Source organism: Haliotis rubra, unplaced genomic scaffold (assembly GCF_003918875.1).
Source record: "Haliotis rubra isolate DU_JTF1 unplaced genomic scaffold, ASM391887v1 Scf36, whole genome shotgun sequence".
Classification (NCBI taxonomy): Eukaryota; Metazoa; Mollusca; class Gastropoda; order Lepetellida; family Haliotidae; genus Haliotis; species Haliotis rubra.
In genome coordinates this window covers 1,180,151-1,201,187 of record NW_025767035.1, presented here as the reverse complement: position 1 = coordinate 1,201,187, position 21,037 = coordinate 1,180,151, and the positions used below count along the sequence as shown (strand labels likewise).

Genomic DNA, 21,037 nt, shown 5'->3' with positions numbered 1-21,037 from the left:
AATGTTAAAATATCAATTTTGTTTGATCTAGGCTGTATTAGTTATATGTAAAGGTTGCCGTCATACGCCACACTTCACATAGAGACGACATGTCCACAAAAACATGTATATCAAAGAGATGACTGTCTCGAAATTCAGGTTTAACCATCATATTAAAAATCCTTTTATTCGTTATTCGAAGTTAACTTTACATAAACCTCACTTACTAATTGAACATCGTATTCCCTTGTACTCCAGATCTTAGGGAGAATAATCGTTCTTAAAACTTACAGATCAAATTAATGGTAAGTTACATTTCTATTTGCCAATATAAATATCATATTTTGAAATACAACAAGGTTGTTGTTTTCTGAACCAATCGATGGTGAGACATACCACTAAGGACATATGTTCCATGTGAAAAAAAGAATGTAAGACAGATGTAAGTTCAAAAATGTTTTATTCTAAATGACTGCATGAGCATGGTAATGACATACAGCATAATCATATGATATCATGGCAAAACGATGTACAATTCAATTTCCGCAAGTTAACATCAACAGTAAAACGCATTGCGTGCACACTGTGGAAAGAGCTGCATCGTATTTACATGACAGCATTACCTTGTTTGAAGTCTTCATCTGTCAAACGTAAAATGAAAAAAATAAGTTCTTCATGATCGGTAAACATGAACCCTACTGGTAACAGTGAGTGAGTATAGTTTTACGCCGCTTTTAGCGATATTCCAACAATATCACGGCGGGGAACACGAGAAATGGGCTTCACACATTGTACCTATGTGGGGAATCGAACCCGGGTCTTCGGCGTGACTTGCGGACGCTTTAACCACTAGGCTACCCCGCCGCCCCCCTACTCGTAACAAGGAAAAGTGTCTCAAGGAAAGTTTTCTGTAAAGGAATTTTCTATTTACAGACAAATAAATAAGTTTGGTAGTATTCTATTATACCCCTAAATGACCATACACCGGGGCAATGGTATAACACAAATGAACACCTTAAGTTAAGAACACTTTTTACGTTTAAAAAGAATGGTATCATACGCAGACCAAATACGAGGTCTTTAAAATCGCATCTGTGCTACTTTCACATTGTACACTAGTAATAAAGACAGTATCAATGTAAGTTCTTTGACAAATTGAACTGGCCAGTTGAACAATGTATACCCGTTTCCTTCTGATTTTTGTACATCTACGTATCCTTCACATCTGGATTTTAGTAACCTGTATATTTCTATCCACCTTGAAGTAACTAAAAAATCGAATGATAGTATGTTCACTGTTCCATGTGATACCTTTGTATTCTAGTAATCCTTTGTTACGTGATGTCGCTGATTGTGATGTCGTGGTACCCGATGACGTAACAGTGGTTTGCAAAGTATTGTGATGCAATTTCATTGTCGTAGTATCGCCTCGGACATGAAGCTTAATTTTACCCAACTGATATCTCCCGTGGAAGACAAGTTTTGGATGATAAATATACTTCATATCATAGTGCAACATAAATCCTTATACAAACATACTACTCATGACTTTGTCATGATTATCCTAGAGCCACCATGATACTGCCATCCAATAATCTACATCAGTGTATGTGACTGACTATCGTTTGAGATTAAATGATACCCTACATTGGAAAACAGGCAGAGACATGTTATCACAGCAATATATAGCGAACTTATATTTGCAAAGGATATAGATACGACACAATATCAACTCGCATTGTCACACTCACGTATATACAAACATGTATATGCAATTTAAATATACAGTGCCAAATATCTAAATGTCACAAAATATGTACAGGCTTGTCAAGACATTTCAGGCTAAGATATATCGCAATTCACCGACTCATAATCCAAAACTGACATAGTTATCCTATGTACAGTATGTATACATATATATAACAGTAGGCCTTGTCAGGATTGCCCTTAAAACAATAACAACAATCTGAAATGCAATGCAATGAAAACTAATCGTCTTTGATGTTTGTTTAGTTTTAATAAATTAATGTAAATGTAATTAACTGATTGATCCATAACGTTTCATCTTGACAAGGTAATCGCTGTCGCAGATATCTGATAAACGCAACACCTAGTGTCACCATAAATCAAAGACGTCTATAAATCAAAGAGGTCTGTTCATACTCGTATATCTTTCGCATGAAAATATCACAATCAAACCAAACACACTCTTGAAAAATTATGTAAAAGTGACGACACAAGGTGTTCTCGCATCAGATCTTGCTCAACCAGTAACGACTGAAGTAGGAGTGAAGTTCGCGGTCAATATATATTGCCCCAATAAAGGAATCTCAGTAATAGAAGGGTGACAATATATTCAAAGTGCTGCATGTCTTAAACTAACTTAGCAGATGTATCTTTGGGTCGTCTGGGCTGAGGAATGGCTGTTGTCCACAAAAGAGGCACTAGTTGCAACACAACAAATATAATTCTTTGAAGCGTTAATGGTAATCGTGAAGGACAATATCTCCTTGGAAACAGTGCACATGATCTTTATATCTGAAAAAGAAAGAATTTCTTCATAGTCGCTCTTTGGTTTGACTTCCGCCATCAAACATGTGACCGCAGTGGACCCAGTATTGCTTAACCCTGAGTACTTTTCTCATTAGCACATTTCTTGAACGTATCAATCAATATTGGCAGTAGAAAATGAGCGTTATGTGATAATGTACACTACTGACAGGCATGCATCTCAAACACATGGTAAATATACATTGTGGTTAGTTCCACGTGAATTTACATAACCAGAATATAAACAAGGAAGCATATTAACACCTGAAGATGCTCTTTGGCGTCATAGCTTTTGTCTATGGAACTAAGGTATTTGGTAATACTGAGCTGCGTAAAATCCTTACACAAACGTTCACTCTATGCCCAGATATCTAAAGCCAAATTGCAATGAATATTTGGTGCATTTCTGGTATGACTGTTTGATTCGTCTTCTCAGAGTTTGTTAATTATTATGTCATCAATGCGTCTTTACAGATTCCCTATTTGTCCATAGAACATCCACACGTTCAAGCCTTGGAGTGGAAACATTCATGGAATAGTTGATATTCATCACCGTGAGTTACTGTGTTGAAGAAATATTTCTACACGAGTTCTTGTCGTAGCCATCATGGAATGCTAAACCTGTTTTCGAAAACAGTGTCAGCTTTATACCGTTATAGGACACAAAAAAAACTTGGCACTTTGACGTTCACCTTGATTTTTGGTTTATTAGAATATATGTACACGTGTTATTACACAAGTCTTTGTTTTCGCTCACGGATGTTGAGGAACATGTGAGAGTGATGAGCCAAGAGTCCCTCCTAAACGTAATTAGGACTGTTTTGAAGAACACATAATGACATGTCTTGATTATGAAAACACTTCCTCCTCTTAAAACTGTTTTCAGTTTACACAGCCATAATAAATCATAATTGCACAGTAGGTGATACATGTTCTGTGATTATGTGCTCTGTGCTTCCTGTTCCATGTCGGTGCTATCACTTTGAACCCAGGTTCACCAAGGCTAGCATTAAAGCTCCATTCCTTACTTGCATAGCACATACCTCACACGACGTAGAAACAGTCAGCTATGAAACCACACAAATATTAATCCACATAAAACTACACTGGTTGAGCAAATGTTCTTATGTGCCTGTCCTTGGACTGTTTTAGACTGTACTGGGCCACCAGGAGCGCCTGCAAGAGAATAGAAGTACAGACATTAAAATCATAACAGTCTTTGTCAAAAGAGGTTGTTCGACCCCAAAGTTACAAACTGGTGGAACAGTAATTTGATACGCCATGACCCTTGTGTTTTTCTTGATTCCAATACATTTGGGTTCAATCTACATTTAGTATCTTTGGGGCATTTGGAAGCCATTCTAGAATGGTAAACTCGTCCAGTATCATCCAACAATGAAGCTGACCATTGAGGTATTGTTATAATCATGAATGTCAAACGGTGCTTGAAACTCGCTGTCAATACAAATAACGTGATGACAAGAAAATGGTGAACTTGTGCCCATAATGTATCAAAATAGTTGGCAAGAGATGATGTCGCTTATATTCTGGTATCATTGCGAACAAACACAAACGGCATTGTGTATTCATAACTAAATATTTGACAATCCTCTACAATAATTATTGCATTTAACCATGAAATATTAATTGTATCGATATATATGTTGGATACATACACACAGGCAACAGACTACCCGTACACAGGGTCGCCATATTGTTGTTGATAGTGTTGTAGGCTTTAAGAGAGTTACCCGGATCTAACTGTGGCCTCTGATCTGGCCTCGGCGTAGGTTTCCTGGTGACGATGTTGACCACTGTATCTCCTGGTTTCCCATCCGGCGTACGGCTTGCGTGCGGGTTCCACGTTATAATTGGAATAGTTGTCGTTGTAAATGAACTTTGGGATGTCGTAGTTGGAATTATTGACGTTGTTGCTGCTGTCGTTTTTCGATTTGCTGAGTAATCTGGTGGAGAAAACGAACGCACGTCAAACATGTCAAACGTACTTAACTCTCAAATGCATTCTAAATTATAACAAACATTTGGAATATTAACAACGATAGAATATGATTTACTGCCATGTGGAGCACGGCACACTACCATTTTCATATGAGAGCTTGCCTGAAGTTTTTGAGTGTGTGTCAACTTGAGAAAAGTAATAAGATTGTTCCGTTCAACTTCCAGAGAAAGAACTGCATGTCCCAAAATGTATGTATGTATGTATGTATGTATGTATGTATGTATGTATATTATGTATGTATGTACGTACGTACGTACGTACGTACGTACGTATGTATGTATGTATGTATGTATGTATGTATGTATGTATGTATGTATGTATGTATGTATGTATTCATGTATGTAGGTATGCATGTATGCGTGTATGTACGTAGCTTGTCCACAGTCCAGATTTACAACTACCAAACCGTCCTCATCAACATAGCTCACCATATAGTATCATATTCTCAGCATCCTTCCCCACTGAGTTGGAAGACATGCACGTGTAACTGCCAAAGTCAGTGTCCTCCAGGTTCCTGATCCTCAGACTGAGGGTCATTGTATGTTCCGCTTCATGATATATCTCCACCCTGTACTTGCCACCATTGGATATCACCACCCCCTTCCTCATCCAGACACTGATCGCCTGGGGGTAGGCAGAGATCTTGCACTCCAGTATTGTCTCTCGACCGACGTCTTGACCAATCCGTTTGTTAGGGAGGCTTACCTCGGGTGGAACTGTTTGAAAACAACAATGTGATAGTATTCAAGTAAATATAACAAAATATCATTAACATGAAAAGTTACAAAGATGACAGTATTAATAAAAGGCTAAACTGTAAATCAAACAAAGAGACACGTGACCATTCATTATTTTATTGAAATTAAACGACTTGAGGCCTACTTGAATAGTTTACTAGTTAATCAGTAACACCTCAATCAATATAACAGAGGTGATCAAAAACGCCACGAAAGTTCGTTGTTCATAAAATGCAGCCATACTGAAATAGTGTATTTGTACATTATTATTGTAACCCTTCGTACAAATGTCACTGTGAATGTCAGTAAAGACGGACCAATTAAATTTGACAGTTCAGACCCAACAGTTCTGTTTTGCTACAAATTGATCATGGATAATTAAAAGTGATTTGTGTATCACTTTTAAGAACGATTTAGACCTAAAATAATGTCCTTTCAACGTTCCGTGTTTAATAATGCCCCGAGAGTTTTCATCACAAACTTACATTCAACCGAAATCCGTATCAACCTGTTTACGGCTGGCGGTACACCGTTGAAGGCGATGCATTCATAGTTACCACCGCAGTACCGACTGACGTTGTGGATGAGGAGGACTTCTCCGCTGATGCCGATCTCTAAAATACAGCAAAACATGTCATATCGATAGAACAATCAACGGTAAAGTACAACATATCGAACACTATATATCAGGTTTAATAAACCAGTTAATATAACTGCTACAACGACTGCATACCATAACAGAGAATAAAATCATCTTTACCAATTTGCATCCATTAAACAAAACACGACGTAATATTTTTTATCATTTCTCAAGAATCTACTCATTGCTCTTAAAGGTACAAATTCCGGATTTGTATTTCCTTTCATACAGCAGATTTAATGTACTTTCACTTTTACTTTACTTACATATAGTTAATTGTAAGTGTGATGTTAAAACGGGACACGTACATGATCAAAGTGTCAGTAAGTGTTCATTCAGATGCTTGTGGCAGAACAAAGTTTAGAGTTAAAAGGGACAGAAATAAACTAAATGTATGCATAAACTGAATGTATGCATGAATTATTATGCATGAAGTGAATAGAATTAAAATTCATCCAAGACCAGGAAGAACGTATTTCAACCATGCGTAAGAAATACGGTTCATGCTCTTACATTCATGCTGGTAACTTAAATTAAAATACTTCAAATCAAAGCGAATCAATTTTAGATTCATCCAGAAACTGTCATTCCCATTCCGTAAATAATACCAATATTGTTCCGTGCATCTGGGACTATGTGGAACTATCATTATATTCAATCGTAAAAGAACGAATTATACATTTAAAACGAGGCTTTTAAAGAATGCATTTTACCTTTAACACATGTGGAAGAGAATTTTGATGATACATATATTTGGTAAGTTGACCAACGCGTAATTGCAGCTACATTATCCATCTCCGTAGATTGTCGAGTAACTGCATTTTATCCTCAGCAGTCAATTCCACTTGTGCTTGTTTATAATGCTCATGCATGCCGGCTACATGCATGGCGTGTTAATGATTGCCAGGATTCGGTTCTAATGCCGATTTCGTGTTCGAAAAAGGTTATTTCACATTTCACCTTTTTCTGTGCTATAACACAATCCTTTTGGCATGAGTATCGTCTTAAGGTATTTCAAAAAGATGAAACGAAATTATGTAGTTTCCATGGTATTGCTTGCGGCACCGAGGTGTACATGGTATTTACAATGTACTTTGAAAATATCGAGTTGAGTGTGAACATCAATATTGTATATGATGCGCATGTACCTTGAACGCTTATTTAGCTGTAGTTCAGACATGAAAGAAGCATCATGACACGAATGCATTTATTATACATGTAGACTAAAATACCAGGAACAGAAACATCATCAGAATGCGCTGCTATGGTCTCAGAGGCAGAAACTCTACGATTTGTTTTCACTTCTCAGTGATTCTCAAAATCACCTATGGTTTAGTCAGTTACCGTTATCAACTACTGTTCCGTTTCAGTTATATGCAAATGAAAGAGTTTGCATATGTACCCTGGAGTGTGTTTTCCTGGGAAAGGACTTGAACACTAGGAATGATAAGCCCAATAGTGCACCATGCACCTGGGTTGGTGAACATAATATATGACTGCACATGAGGGATAGTGAACATCGGTAAAGGACCTGTACACACGGGGTGGTGGGCACCGATATAGGACCTGCACACAAGGGGGTTGTGGGCACCTGTATATGACCTGTACACAAGGTGGTGGTGGGTATCGGTATAGGACGTGCACACAAGGGGTTGAGGACACCGGTATAGGACGTGCACACAAGGGGTTGAGGACACCGATATAGGACCTTCATTGAATGAGTGGTGGGCACCTGTATAGGATCTGCACACAAGGGGTGGGGGCACCTGTATAGGACTTGTAACAAAGGGCGGTGGGCACCGATACACTCACGTGCAAAAGTAACGTCCCCAAGTATTTTTCAACTACCAAACAACACAAGCACAAACACGAATAGATATGAACGTTTAATATGCATAACGTAGGTGTATGTAAAACATGTCTGACATAAGAAAGAGAACGTGGTAAACCTAACAGTGGTACAAGGAATGTTGTCACATGGGGGTCGATTGTCCAGTATTCGAGCGCAAGCCAAAACAAATAAATGACAAAACAGAGGTTGAAATGGGAAGGCAGATCGTCAATACCGCGCATGTCCACCCCTTACATCGGTGCACGTCAGAACACGTCGTCGGGCCGAGTCTCCTGATCACGTGACTGGGGATCCGTCGCAATTCTGTCTGTAATGCCTGAGCCAGTGCATTTCTCGTCAATGGATGGTGTGGAAGCTGTAGAATCCGACGTCCATGATGGCCCCACAATTGCTCTGTCGGAGACATATCAGGAGATCTTCGTTGCCAAGGCTGGACGGGCACGTTGTTGACGTTGAGAAAGGCCGTTGTGACAAAAGCGGTGTGAGGTGTTCTATTGTCTTCTTGAACCAAGGTTCCCGGATATTGCTGGAGGAAAGGCAGGATATGGGGCCGCAGAACTTCATCAATATACCGACGGGCTGTCAGGCTGCCATCGATGATAACAAGGTCGGTCTTGGTGGTCCCACATGCCACCCCAAACCGTCACACTCCCTCTACCATATGGTTCCGTTTCCTGAAACGCAACAACGTGCCGTCCGGTCCCCACGCCAGTGATAGACACGTCTTCGGTCATCAGTTCTGTTCAAATAGAACCTACTCTCGACGCTGAAAAGGACCCGTTGCCGGTGACGAACATTCCTGGCCAAAACCAATCTTCGACGTCGATATTCCGGCGGTAACATCATGCCCCTCAACGGTCTATAGGCTCCGATTTCCATGTTGACGTTGTCGTCTGGACACTGACCACCTGCTGACGCGATGACCAAGGCTAAGCACTGAATATGACGTCACGGCGAGGAATATGTTGCTTAAATGAAGCGTCCGTATATAACGGTCCTCTTGTGGGGTAGTGACTGCCGGTCGATCGCTCCTCGGCCCGTCTGCTGTCCGGCCAGCTTGTCTGTAACGTGTGACCAATGTCCAAATCGTTCTTTTTGCACAACCCAGGATTCTTCCAACATGGTCGTACGTTGCTCCCAGCTGCAGCATGCCAATTGGTCTTTCTCTCTTTTCTGCTGTTAATCGAGGCATGTTCTGCTGGTTTTTCAGATGATTGTGATTGCAAAGAACAGTTTCCAAGGTGTTTTTTAAACCGATCTCCATACGGGTGATTTACTGCACGTGCAGGAAATTTCACTGAATAAAGTCATTTTTCCCGATTCTGGCATACAACACGTGCATTTTATTGGGGTGTCATACATTTGTGTGTTTGGGCAATGTATTCCGAACTGTTTTTCATGTTTTTGGCCATATCCAGCAAATATGATGTAATTTAAATTTTGGGGACGTTTCTTTTGCACGTGAGTGTATAGGATCTGCACACAATGGGTGGTGGGCACCGGTACAGGACCTGTACGCAAGGAGTGATGGGCACTGGTATAGGACCTGTGCACAAGGAGTGGTGGGCACTGGTACAGGACCTGTACGCAAGGAGTGATGGGCACTGGTATAAGACCTGTACACAAGGAGTGGTGGGCACTGGTACAGGACCACACAAGGAGTGGTGGGCACTGGTGGTGGGACCGGTACAGGACCGCAAGGAGTGATGGGCACTGGTATAGGACCTGTACACAAGGAGTGGTGGGCACTGGTACAGGACCTGTACGCAAGGAGTGATGGGCACTGGTATAAGACCTGTACACAAGGAGTGGTGGGCACCGGTACAGGACCTGTACGCAAGGAGTGATGGGCACTGGTACAGGACCTGTACACAAGGAGTGGTGGACACCGGTACAGGACCTGTACACAAGGAGTGGTGGGCACTGGTACAGGACCTGTACACAAGGGGTGGTGGGCACCGGTACAGGACCTGTACAAGGAGTGATGGGCACTGGTACAGGGTACACACAAGGAGTGGTGGACACCAGGACCTGTACACAAGGAGTGGTGGGCACTGGGACCTGTACACAAGGAGTGGTGGGCACCGGTACAGGACCTGTACACAAGGGGTGGTGGGCACCAGGGTACCACAAGGAGTGGTGGGCACTGGTACAGGACCTGCACACAAGGAGTGGTGGGCACCGGTACAGGACCTGTACACAAGGGGTGGTGGGCACCGGTACAGGACCTGTACGCAAGGAGTGATGGGCACTGGTATAAGACCTGTACACAAGGGGTTGTGGGCACCGGTACAGGACCTGTACGCAAGGAGTGATGGGCACGGGTATAAGACCTGTACACAAGGAGTGATGGGCACTGGTATAAGACCTGTACACAAGGAGTGGTGGACACCGGTACAGGACCTGCACACAAGGAGTGGTGGGCACTGGTATAGGACCTGCACACAAGGAGTGGTGGGCACTGGTATAGGACCTGCACACAAGGAGTGGTGGACACCGGTATAGGACCTGCACACAAGGAGTGGTGCACACCGGTGTAGGACCTGCACACAAGGAGTGGTGGGCACCAGGTATAGGACCTGCACACAAGGAGTGGTGGGCACCAGTATAGGACCTGCACACAAGGGGTGGTGGGCACCAGTATAGGACCTGCACACAAGGGGTGGTGGACACCGGTATAGGACCTGCACACAAGGGTGGTAGACACCGGTATAGGACCTGCACACAAGGTGTGGTAGACACCGGTATAGGACCTGCACACAAGGAGTGGTGGACACCGGTGTAGGACCTGCATACAAGGAGTGGTGGGCACCGGTATAAGACCTGCACACAAGGGGTGGTGGGCACCGGTATAGGACCTGCACTCAATGAGTGGTGGGCACCGGCATAGGACCTGCACACAAGGAGTGGTGGACACCGGTATAGGACCTGCATACAAGGGGTGGTGGACACCGGTGTAGGACCTGTACACAAGGGGTGGTAGACACCGGTATAGGACCTGCACAAGAAGTGGTGGGCACCGGTGTAGGACCTGCATACAAGGGGTGGTGGACACCGGTATAGGACCTGCAAACAAGGGGTGGTGGGCACCGGTGTAGGACCTGTACACAAGGGGTGGAAGGCATCTGTGTAGGACCTGGGGTGGTGGACACCGGTACAGGACCTGCACACAAGGGATGGTGGGCACCGGTATAGGACCTGCAAACAAGGGGTGGTGGGCACCGGTGTAGGACCTGTACACAAGGGGTGGAAGGCATCTGTGTAGGGGTGGTGGACACCAGTGTAGGCCCTGCATACAAGGAGTGGTGGACACCGGTACAGGACCTGCATACAAGGGGTGGAGGACACCGGTACAGGACCTGCACACAAGGGGTGGTAGACACCGGTATAGGACTTGCACACAAGGTGTGGTGGGCACCGGTGTAGGACCTGTACACAAGGGGTGGAAGGCACCGGTGTAGGACCTGTACACAAGGGGTGGAAGGCACCGGTGTAGGACCTGCACCATTGGGTGGTGGGCATCGTTGTAGGACCTACACACAAGGGGTGGTGGAGAGCCAGTTAGGACCTGCATAGAAGGAGTGGTGGGCACCGCTTTAAGAACTGCAAACACGGGATGCAGGATCTGCACATTCAGAATAGGATCGATAGAACATGAGGTTCAATATTTTGGTTATATAAATAAGTAGATGCTGTTATATATTTATTATACTTATGTACATTTTAAAAAAAAATGCAATGTGCAATTAGAATTAGTTGAAAAAAAGTACCAACTTTGGTGTTTATGTGTCTTTTTTACGAGTTTCCAATTGACTATACAAATTTGCATTTCATTGTGAACCAATTCTAATTAGTATACCTAGCAAGTAATGTCTAGACAAAACACGCTTACCACCAGGCCGGTCACCCAGTTTCTCACTTACAGTGGAAATCATTATATTCAGCATTGTCGCCTAATCTTGTGGATGATAGACATAGATCCTTATTAAATCCACAAAGAAATAAAGTGGTTTACTCTGCAGCTATGGAAAGTGACAGGTGATCCGACTGAAGAATACAATTTCCTCCACCCCTGACTGTGCCTGTGTCCTATACGTCCCCCTGACGTGATCTTTACGGCCAGATTGACGCCAGACAGACTCCGAGGTTTTATTAAACCAACTGTAGTCCTTAAACACACTTTAATTTCCTCCGTTCAGTGTTCGCTTAATTTCCTGACTTTGATTTCGCTGTCAAGTCCAAACTATGCTAAAAGTAAAGTTCAAAGGATACTGTCAAATACCACAGAGCATTTCCTCCATGTCGCTCGGATTAATGGCTTGGATATTTCATCATTTTTCTTTTCCTGTCGTTCCGTATTTATATCTAAGAGGAAATAGCTATCTTTTCGTGTCAAAGTAGCCGCGTTGGAACAGTTATTTCTCAGAACGTACAGCATTGACAGTCGTTGGTGGGTATTTATTACACAGCGGCTATATATAGATGTGTCTTCCCTGTGCCAGAATCGGGTTTAATGCTACTTCGGAGAGTACAGTTCCCATCCTTGAATTGCCCTGACACTTATATTGCCCAACGCCACAATGTAACTTTCCATGTTTTCTCGATATTGAGTCGTGTGTGAGGTTTTCGTACATAGGTTGAAACTTCTGTGGTGCCGACATTGCTTGTTTGCACCAACACAATTGTAAACCATTGTGATGCTTTGTCTGATGCAGCCAAGTTCTGAAACTTCATGTATAGTAGAAAAAAGTGTTGCTTCCAATGGATATTAACAAATTTAGGTACATAATGAATGCCACGATAATATTACAGTGTTAATTTCTATACCAGTGCAAGGTCAAAACATGTATTAATCGTGTTGTACAGTTTGCAAGTAACCGTGCCATTTAAGTTGGGAGACTTTATTGCAACTCCTTCAGAATATTCGTACATATGTCGAGGTAAAATCTTCAGCTGAGATCTCTACGTCGAAACAGTGTACAACTATTGCAATAAGCGAGCGAGAAATATTCTCTCAATATCTCCATGAAATAGACATGAAAATTAGCTTCAAATGTTGTAACCATGTGGGGATCGAACTTCAAACGACGAGCGAACACCTGAACCGCATGCCTAACACATCATCTCTTGTTACAAGAATGACAATAGGAACGCGGGTATAACTGTTGTATACCAGTCAGTCTGGGATAGGAAAACTGGTACATATTTTGCAGTTACAAATCTCATAAAACAGCAACCTCTGAAGATATGTACTGTTGTTCAAATAGAATAAACGTCAGCATCAGAGAATATTCAACAGTCTTTTTTTCCCCTGATGAACAGATGTTGTTGGACGTAAACAACAAAAAACAGGTGAACTTTGTATGAATGGGTCACTGAAAACCATGGATGACACCAGGTGGTTGCTGTGCTATGCACCATAGGTACGTGCATGTACGTATAGAATACCATTCAAACGTCTTGAAGCAACTGGCATCAAACAATCACAGGCACCTTGTGACCACCACTGTCAAAGGTTGAGTAGTAGGCAGCCAAACAACTATGACCGGACTGTTCTTTTGCTTCTTGATTAAAAAATTCCCCGATTAACGAACCCTAAATATTGACGAAGGTTTTATACCTTCTTAACAGGACTCGTCCAGGATTTCTAGATCGACGGGTCGTACGACAGGCGTTCATCATACATGCATGAGTATAATTTTACACAGGTACGACGGCTTAAACATTGGCATTACACAACACAGTTACAGGGATGGTTACCATAGTTATTTTATATACATTTTACTATATTATTGTCATATTCAAAGGACCTTTCAGGTAATTATTGTCTAGTGGGTTACTTTGGGAATCACATAAAATGAACATGCAAACAAAACCAAATATATCTTACTATTCGTGCCTGGGCAGAACTCACTGTCTTTGCTAACATCGTCCTTGGTGGGATTGTGTCTGTACCATGTGACGGTTGGCATGGGGATTCCTGTGACATTGCATATGAGTGTCACCGTCTCGCCTTCTCGTACAGCCATGTCCTCGGATGAGAGCTCAGGTAAAATTTTTGCTGGCACTAAAAGCCAAGTAAATTGTACATTAAATGTGGTACAATGATAAAGGGAATATTTGAACTGCTGCACTATAATGATAATGCATGTAGTTAACAGCGATCATTTGTAGAGCTAAGTTTCAAAGTTAGGATTTAATGATGCCAGTTAAACTGTCTTTTTGGCCCAGAATGCAACATGCAACATAAACGAGTAAAATATTTTTTTGAAGCCTGTTGTCTCAACTTAACCTCGGGAAAAAACATTTGTCAGTATTCACTGAACGCGATACCATGTGTAATATATGCAGTTTATGTAACATGAAAAACCTAGCAAGAAACGCCTATCCTTTTCAGTGCACATGCATGATTCATTTGGCGCCGGTTTCAAGAGGCGGTCTGTTCATCTTTGGGGTTTGTTAGTAGTGTTCTGTATTTAGCAATTTCATATCTAAATCATAAGGGTTACTTTAATTTTTAAAAGGGTTTTTATGCAATTACATGACAACTTGAAAATGATTTCTAACGTTTTTATCACATTATCTAAAAAGAATTGTGTTAGTAGAACATTTGTGTTTGCAAGAAAGTTTGCAGAAAGTATTTCCTGCAGTGAAACAGCTGATCGGTTTGTAATAGTAGAGATAACGATTTCCATAGCTTTATTTCTTATAATTAATCACTTTTAAGCGCACAGATACTGTGTTTACAATGTGAGAAACATGTTCCAAAAGAAGTTAAAATGCAAAATTTATCCTTTAAAACAAAGTTATTTTGGTCGAGAAATTTCAATAAAATATATTTACACAAATAAAAGTACATTTCTTGTGATTTCAACAATTTCAATATTATGGGCCATTCTGTTTCTTCCAATAGCGACATGTACAGGACATTGGCTCTGTGCGCCGACTCGATTGATCTTGGGTGAGAATTGGCGCCCAAAGGTAATTTCAGGCCATATGCTGTCACTAACTAAATATGACAAATATTGGTAAGGGGCTCACGGGTTTCGCTCCTTCGTCACAATAAACGTGAAATATGCTGATACCATTTCCCCAGGGTCAGTCCAACATCCCCAGTCTTAGTTAGATATAGAACATAACGTTCCTCCGCTTGACTAGGAACACGATTCGATATTTTCCGGAAATGCTACATTTAATGTAATCAAGGATGTTGATCTCTTGGGAGAGCCCTTTGAAAACAGGATCGATAGTAGGTAAATACCTCAGTATAATTGTGACTGAAAACGCACACTGAAAATCACAGTGCTTTAAGATTTACTGTCACATTGTGTCACGTTGAATCAAAATCGTAATTACGGGTTTCAATAGCACCGTTTCACTGCAATTGAGATTATGGGTTGTCAGAAGAGTAGAAACGCCAGTCCCGTCTTCATGCTTTGAACAGAAATGACTCATTGCGACAGGCTCCCTGATTAAACTTAAAATTGAATGTGTACACATGTATACATCAAAAGTCTAAAATTACTGAGAACAAAATCGATCACTTTATCGGAAACATTCTGCTTCATGTGTTCATCTAGAAATATTTTATTATGTAAATACGTGTTTCATAGAGGTATATGGTAGCAAATTGTTCTTCGATGGAAACGAGGGTAAATATATGTTGTAGGAAAGCTTGACCAGTAATGTAGTGTTTTGAGAAGATATCCTACACCCACATATCCTACAGTTTAGGTAAAAAGGAAGTGACATTATACTTCCAACGTCATAACACATAACTTATGAAGTGACTGAGTTAGTTTGGTAGCGGCATTAACTTATTCCAGTTTTATTACCGCGAGTCGGTTTAATGTGGCAGAAAACATGTGGTGCCACGTGATAGTGATATCCCAAAAATGAGTGAATTCTAGGTATTGACAAATAACTACATTTTGACTGTCCAAGATATCAAGTGTATTACTGAGAACACGATCGATCTCCCAACCAGTTTGTGGCCATATGCATTATAATGTTGCATCTGGAGGCTTAGTGTTGACAAACGGACTAAAAAATTTCTTGTCTGACAACTAAAGCAAAGAAGGAAAACCCAAAACATTTTGGAAATTAGAAATCAACTTTGCTGAGCTGTTTTGTGAGTGGCAAGGCAGTGTTTCCTGGAATCCAACTTCGTCATTCCAAAATCGTTCACAGCTTTATCGATTTCCATGTAAATAAGTGACTTCAGTGAACTATTGCTTCAAGGGAATATCAAAGAAGTTATTAAACAACTGAGGGAGTCTAATCTCAGAATGGAACTATTTACTAAAAACACAATAACTCACGTTGTTACGAGTTTCTGACTACACAAGGCCATTGAGGAAATCGGTTACAAAGTAGAAAGTACAAAATATAAAGGTCAGAGTATAGTCAGCCTCAATTATGAGTTCTTTTGAGCGTAGAAGGCAACATAGTGATGATGTTTATATGAAATGAAAGTATCGTCACATATGGACGCTGGGGGGATCGTGATTTGTTATTGATGTTACTTTTACCAGGAAGTAGGATTCAAGACTTTAGGAGGTTGAAGCTGAAAATATGGTATCTACACCTTACAACTTTTCTGGTATCAAAGTGTTTGCTCTTTCTATGAAGGTTTAAGACAGCATCATTCGACTCCTTTTCAGAGTTGTTTGATCTGGGTTTCAGTATTCAAGGATGTAGTAAAGTTGAATGGGAGATATCTGGATGACATATCAAAATTTGAATCATTGCTGATCAGCATGATATCTACAATATAGAACAAACTTTACTGATAACAACTTCTTTTTATTCGTGAGTGCGACGTTTCGATACAGATTCTTGTACCGTTGTCAAGCATGATGGACCTTTGACAACGGTACAAGAATCTGTATCGAAACGTCGCACTCACGAATAAAAAGAAGTTGTTATCCATAAAGTTTGTTCTATATTGTGCTTCCCAACTTCTAAAATGCCACTCAAAGAAGTTAGCATGATATCTGATGCAAAAACGTTCACGTGTTTTCAGGTGAATAATTAACTTGCGTTATTATTTATTTGTGAAGGGATAGTGTGTGGTCGTGCTTTTCTTGATATTATAACTATTTGATAGTGATTCACAACTAAACATATAATGACACAATTCGAATTTCAACAACACTCTAACCTCGACTGCGCTCGAAATAAAAATCAAGATATTTCCTTCTTTGAAATGAAAACAGCTGATACAATGCACCGCAAAGCTTAGGAAAACTATTTCATTGAATGTTGTGTCCATCTTGTGTTTACCATTGTCATTGTAAGCGGCAAATGTGACGTCATGGTGAACAATAAACTGTGACGTAATGATAAGCTTGTAACATTGTAACCTGTAACTGTAATGACTCCTTGAACAAAAATGTTGAAACGCCGAGAGAAATTCGTGTTGTGTCATTATATTCTAAATATATTAATGTAAGTACTAGTGTACGCTGCTGAACGCCACCCTGGATACCATATATATAATATCACATCAATCTATTTCTTTAATCATCACGTCTTGCAATGTTCATCCTGGCTTTTTTGTGTTCTCGGTCCTATATGGTAGCTGATAAAATGTTAGTTGATACTGATTTCATTTAATGGGATTAAATTTTAAAACAAATAAAATATAAATGCATACACAGACCAAAGTCTTAAGTCTGAATCGAAATTGCTAAGTCTTAAGCTATCACTTTGTTCAAAACCTTTCTACTCTACATTTGCTATCTATTTTATGTTGCCCCACAACACTATGTAATATAATAAACAGTTATAAACCTTACCCCACAGTTAGATATGGGTAAAATAAGGTTTTACTAACTTATATACACAAAGTCATGAAGCCTTTCTTCCATTACGATACAAGTAATCGTATATGATAAAAACTAGAGGGGGTAATCATCTAAATTATGGGCTGTGGTAAGTATTTTAAAGAGAAGAAATTACAAAGTGGTCGTCTGAATGTGTATGTCACCACACCAATTATATTATTATTCCTCTCGTCATTTCAGATTAACACTTTGCTTCCCGGTATAAAAGCGCGACTACGCATAAAACATCATCTGGGAATTAATCTTATCATGTTCATAAAATATTGTACAAGTTGTGCGAGGAAACTCAAACGCGAAAGAAATGGTTATTTGAGTTTCACTGCCAATAAAGGAATCGGTATTAATCAGGCATGACTTCACCAGCTAAAAGAACCATGGCATATATTTGAGTATCAATAAACTCATTCAGCACCTTTGATATTTCGTTTTTATGATTCTTTTCTTCGGAATCAATATCACGTTCTTGTGTTAAAGCTGTGCCCGTCTTGAATTGCTCTTCGTATGAAATATCTGGTTTCAACTCATCAGTCTAGTTTATCATAATGTTATGGTTTCCTCAAAACAATCATTATGGTGTTGCACGTGTATTTGTGTAAAGAGTAAAGTGCACATTTTCATTTCATAGCATTATGGCTTTTGATTTCATACTGTCTCTGATCTAACGAAACATATGCAAATTTTTAAATAGAATTCCAATTCTAACCAGGAATAGATGTTATTAGTTACCTAAACATCATTATGTTTTTCACAAAAACATGCAGTTTGAATGTATTTAATGTACAATATTAATGTATGTAATGAACGATTGCAACTAGAGTTCACCATAGTTTCTGAGAAAGTCTGTCACTGAAGGTACTGATGCATTGAGTTTAATGTGCTGAAATTCAAAACTTCGTAAATTGGCAGCTATCTCATTTGGCAGGTTTGTTCTTGACATACTCATTTACATACTGCACGGTATATTAGTACGCTTTGATAAAATCGTTACCTATTACGTTGAGGTTGATGGTTTTGATCTTGACAGGACTCGTGTTGATTTGGCAGCTGTATATTCCCTGATCACGATATCTAACAGAACGGATATGAAGATTCCAGTCCTTCGTGTAGGGTCTTTCAATACTCAGACGCTCATCGTCGATGATGCGCCGGTCCTCAAACGTCAACAACGTCGACAGCTGATCGGTCCACACCACCTGTGCGAATTAGAGACAACGCCGTTGGAACTCGTATAACTCGGTCCATGATGTATTTTGGGGTATGAGAGATGACAATAAATTGTTTATGGTGTCTGGCATGTGCAGAGGGATGGCAGTGAAAATATTGCACATATCGACAGTTAACACATAAGCAAAGCAAACGCTAACACACTAACACAGACGCAAACTGTCTACATTAAGATACCACAGACAATTGCAACATGCATGTAAAATGAATAGGTGAGGTGAGGTGAAATTGGGTTTAACGTCGTGCTTGAGAATATTACGCTCATATGACGACGTGCATACGTGTGTATGTGTATGTGCGGCTGCTTGTACTAGCCCAGACTGAAGCTGGTTTTATAGTGCTAGCCCACTGAGATACCACGCCGCAGTGAAGCATGAATACCCCACTCAGACACATTATACTGACTCCGAGACACCCAGTCCTTGTTGTACCCATTAATGCCGAGCGCCAGGCAGGGACCGACAAGTATCATATTTTAACGTCTTTTGGTATGACGCGGTCGGGGATCGAACCCGCGACCTTCCGCTCTCCGGGCGGACGCTCTAACCACTACATGTAAAATGAATAAGGCCATACGTTAGAGGTTGTTGAAGGTGAGAAGATTTGAGACGGGGATAACCGCGTCTTCAAGATCATTCCACCTGTATTCGAAGTGTGTGTGTGTGTGTGTGTGTGTGTGTGTGTTGTGTGTTTTGTGTGTCAACAGTCAAATCTAATACGTGCCTTTAAATGATTTTTTAAATCGTTTATCAAGTCACTCAAATTTAAAAAGCATATGAACAGAGAATCCTTATTACGCACTAACACAGAGGCACTGTCTACAATTCAAGCCTGAATTAAAACCACCAATAGTGGAATATAGTGCACCTCTAAAACATAACAGTGATCTCTGCAGCTCAACAACGTCAAACCATGCATTACTCCATGCCAATACCCTGTTTACTTCATGCATTTACTTTAAATCTTCAATGTGTATTATAATCGTCACAATGTCAACATTCATGACTTGATAATAGACAATTTTAAACTTCCCATTATCGTAAAAACACCTCAGAGCTTATAGTAATAATGTTGTCTCACAAACCTGCCTTTCATTAGACCAGTATGTTAATATTTTTAGACGGAATGCCTACATGTTTCATCAATATTGCACTTCAAAAACAATAACACGTGGTATACATAGTGACGAATCAAATAGATTATTGTCATGGGAATAAACTTTTAACGTCATTGGTGTGTATTTTTAAGAAAATATAAAAAGTATGTATAAATTGTTTTGACCTCTTTCACCACGTAAGACATAACTCGAGTGACTCTGAGAAGATGCCTGATACGCCATTTTGAAATCCATACGAATTTAAGTCTAGCAAACTGAGTGGTATGATATCAGTGTCTTATGTGTAGCTTTAGTAATGTCATCACCGACATTCCGCTAAACAGGATACCTCCACGTCGTCATCTTCTTGTAACGTTATTGATCTCAGGGCTAAATGTCTTCTGTACATTAAAACGTTGCTCTGAGTTAGTGTTTCGTTAGCGAAGGCAAGTATTTACGGTCGAAGCGGGGATGGTTTTATGCTTCTAGTAATAAGCCGGAAATAGTTCGATAAATTAAATTAAGAATTACCAGCATAACAAGAGGTATAATTTTAGTTAAATTAATTTCATGGCAACACTGTTCATGCAACATGCATAAGCTTCAATATAGCTTCAATTCAAGAGACTGAATCCAACTATGAACTGCAGATGCGTTCTTGAAGTGTGTGTTCAACGAGTCAAAATAAATGGAAGATCTTTCAAGGCTGGATTAAAGGCATTTGTCTTCAGTAAATATATCTTGCAAAGGTCGTGCTTGTTTTAAGGCAGTAATTTATCAATATAAATACGCGCACGGCTCTAATTGTTGCGTCTCACAAGCGACAATGCCAGTTCAAGAGGTTTGCCATTTTATTAAGACATTAGCCAATCGCAAAGAGTGATTTATTCCACGCGTCTTAACCCCTAAGTCTAGCATTTATACCGACATTATCAATATCGTCAATTAGACCCATGATATCGATCGGCAAGATTAGGACAGGCTTAGCGTGCAACTAACTGTCCACCAAGAAATAAAACATGTCAGAGTATCTCCATGGGTCGCCGAATTTCCAATAATTTGCCCACCTTCCAATTGAGAAATCCCTCGCG

The 21,037-nt window shown here is 40.4% G+C and overlaps 1 protein-coding gene across 2 annotated transcripts in view; it reads right to left on the bottom strand.

Moving 5' to 3' along the window:
- Positions 1 to 422: 422 nt before the first annotated feature.
- LOC124285427 (limbic system-associated membrane protein-like) overlaps positions 423 to 21,037 on the bottom strand; it is a 50,701-nt gene continuing 30,086 nt past the window's right edge. Inside the window, exons 3-8 of one of the 2 annotated variants that reach the window (XM_046721649.1) lie at positions 18,615 to 18,819; positions 13,669 to 13,845; positions 5,772 to 5,900; positions 4,978 to 5,265; positions 4,206 to 4,493; positions 423 to 3,705 (exon numbers count right to left, since the gene is read on the bottom strand). In XM_046721649.1, coding sequence (XP_046577605.1) covers positions 3,593 to 3,705; positions 4,206 to 4,493; positions 4,978 to 5,265; positions 5,772 to 5,900; positions 13,669 to 13,845; positions 18,615 to 18,819 — 1,200 coding nt within the window. In that variant the 3' untranslated portion in view covers positions 423 to 3,592. The remainder of the gene's footprint in view (positions 3,706 to 4,205; positions 4,494 to 4,977; positions 5,266 to 5,771; positions 5,901 to 13,668; positions 13,846 to 18,614; positions 18,820 to 21,037) is intronic. The other variant, XM_046721650.1, reaches the window with a different exon arrangement.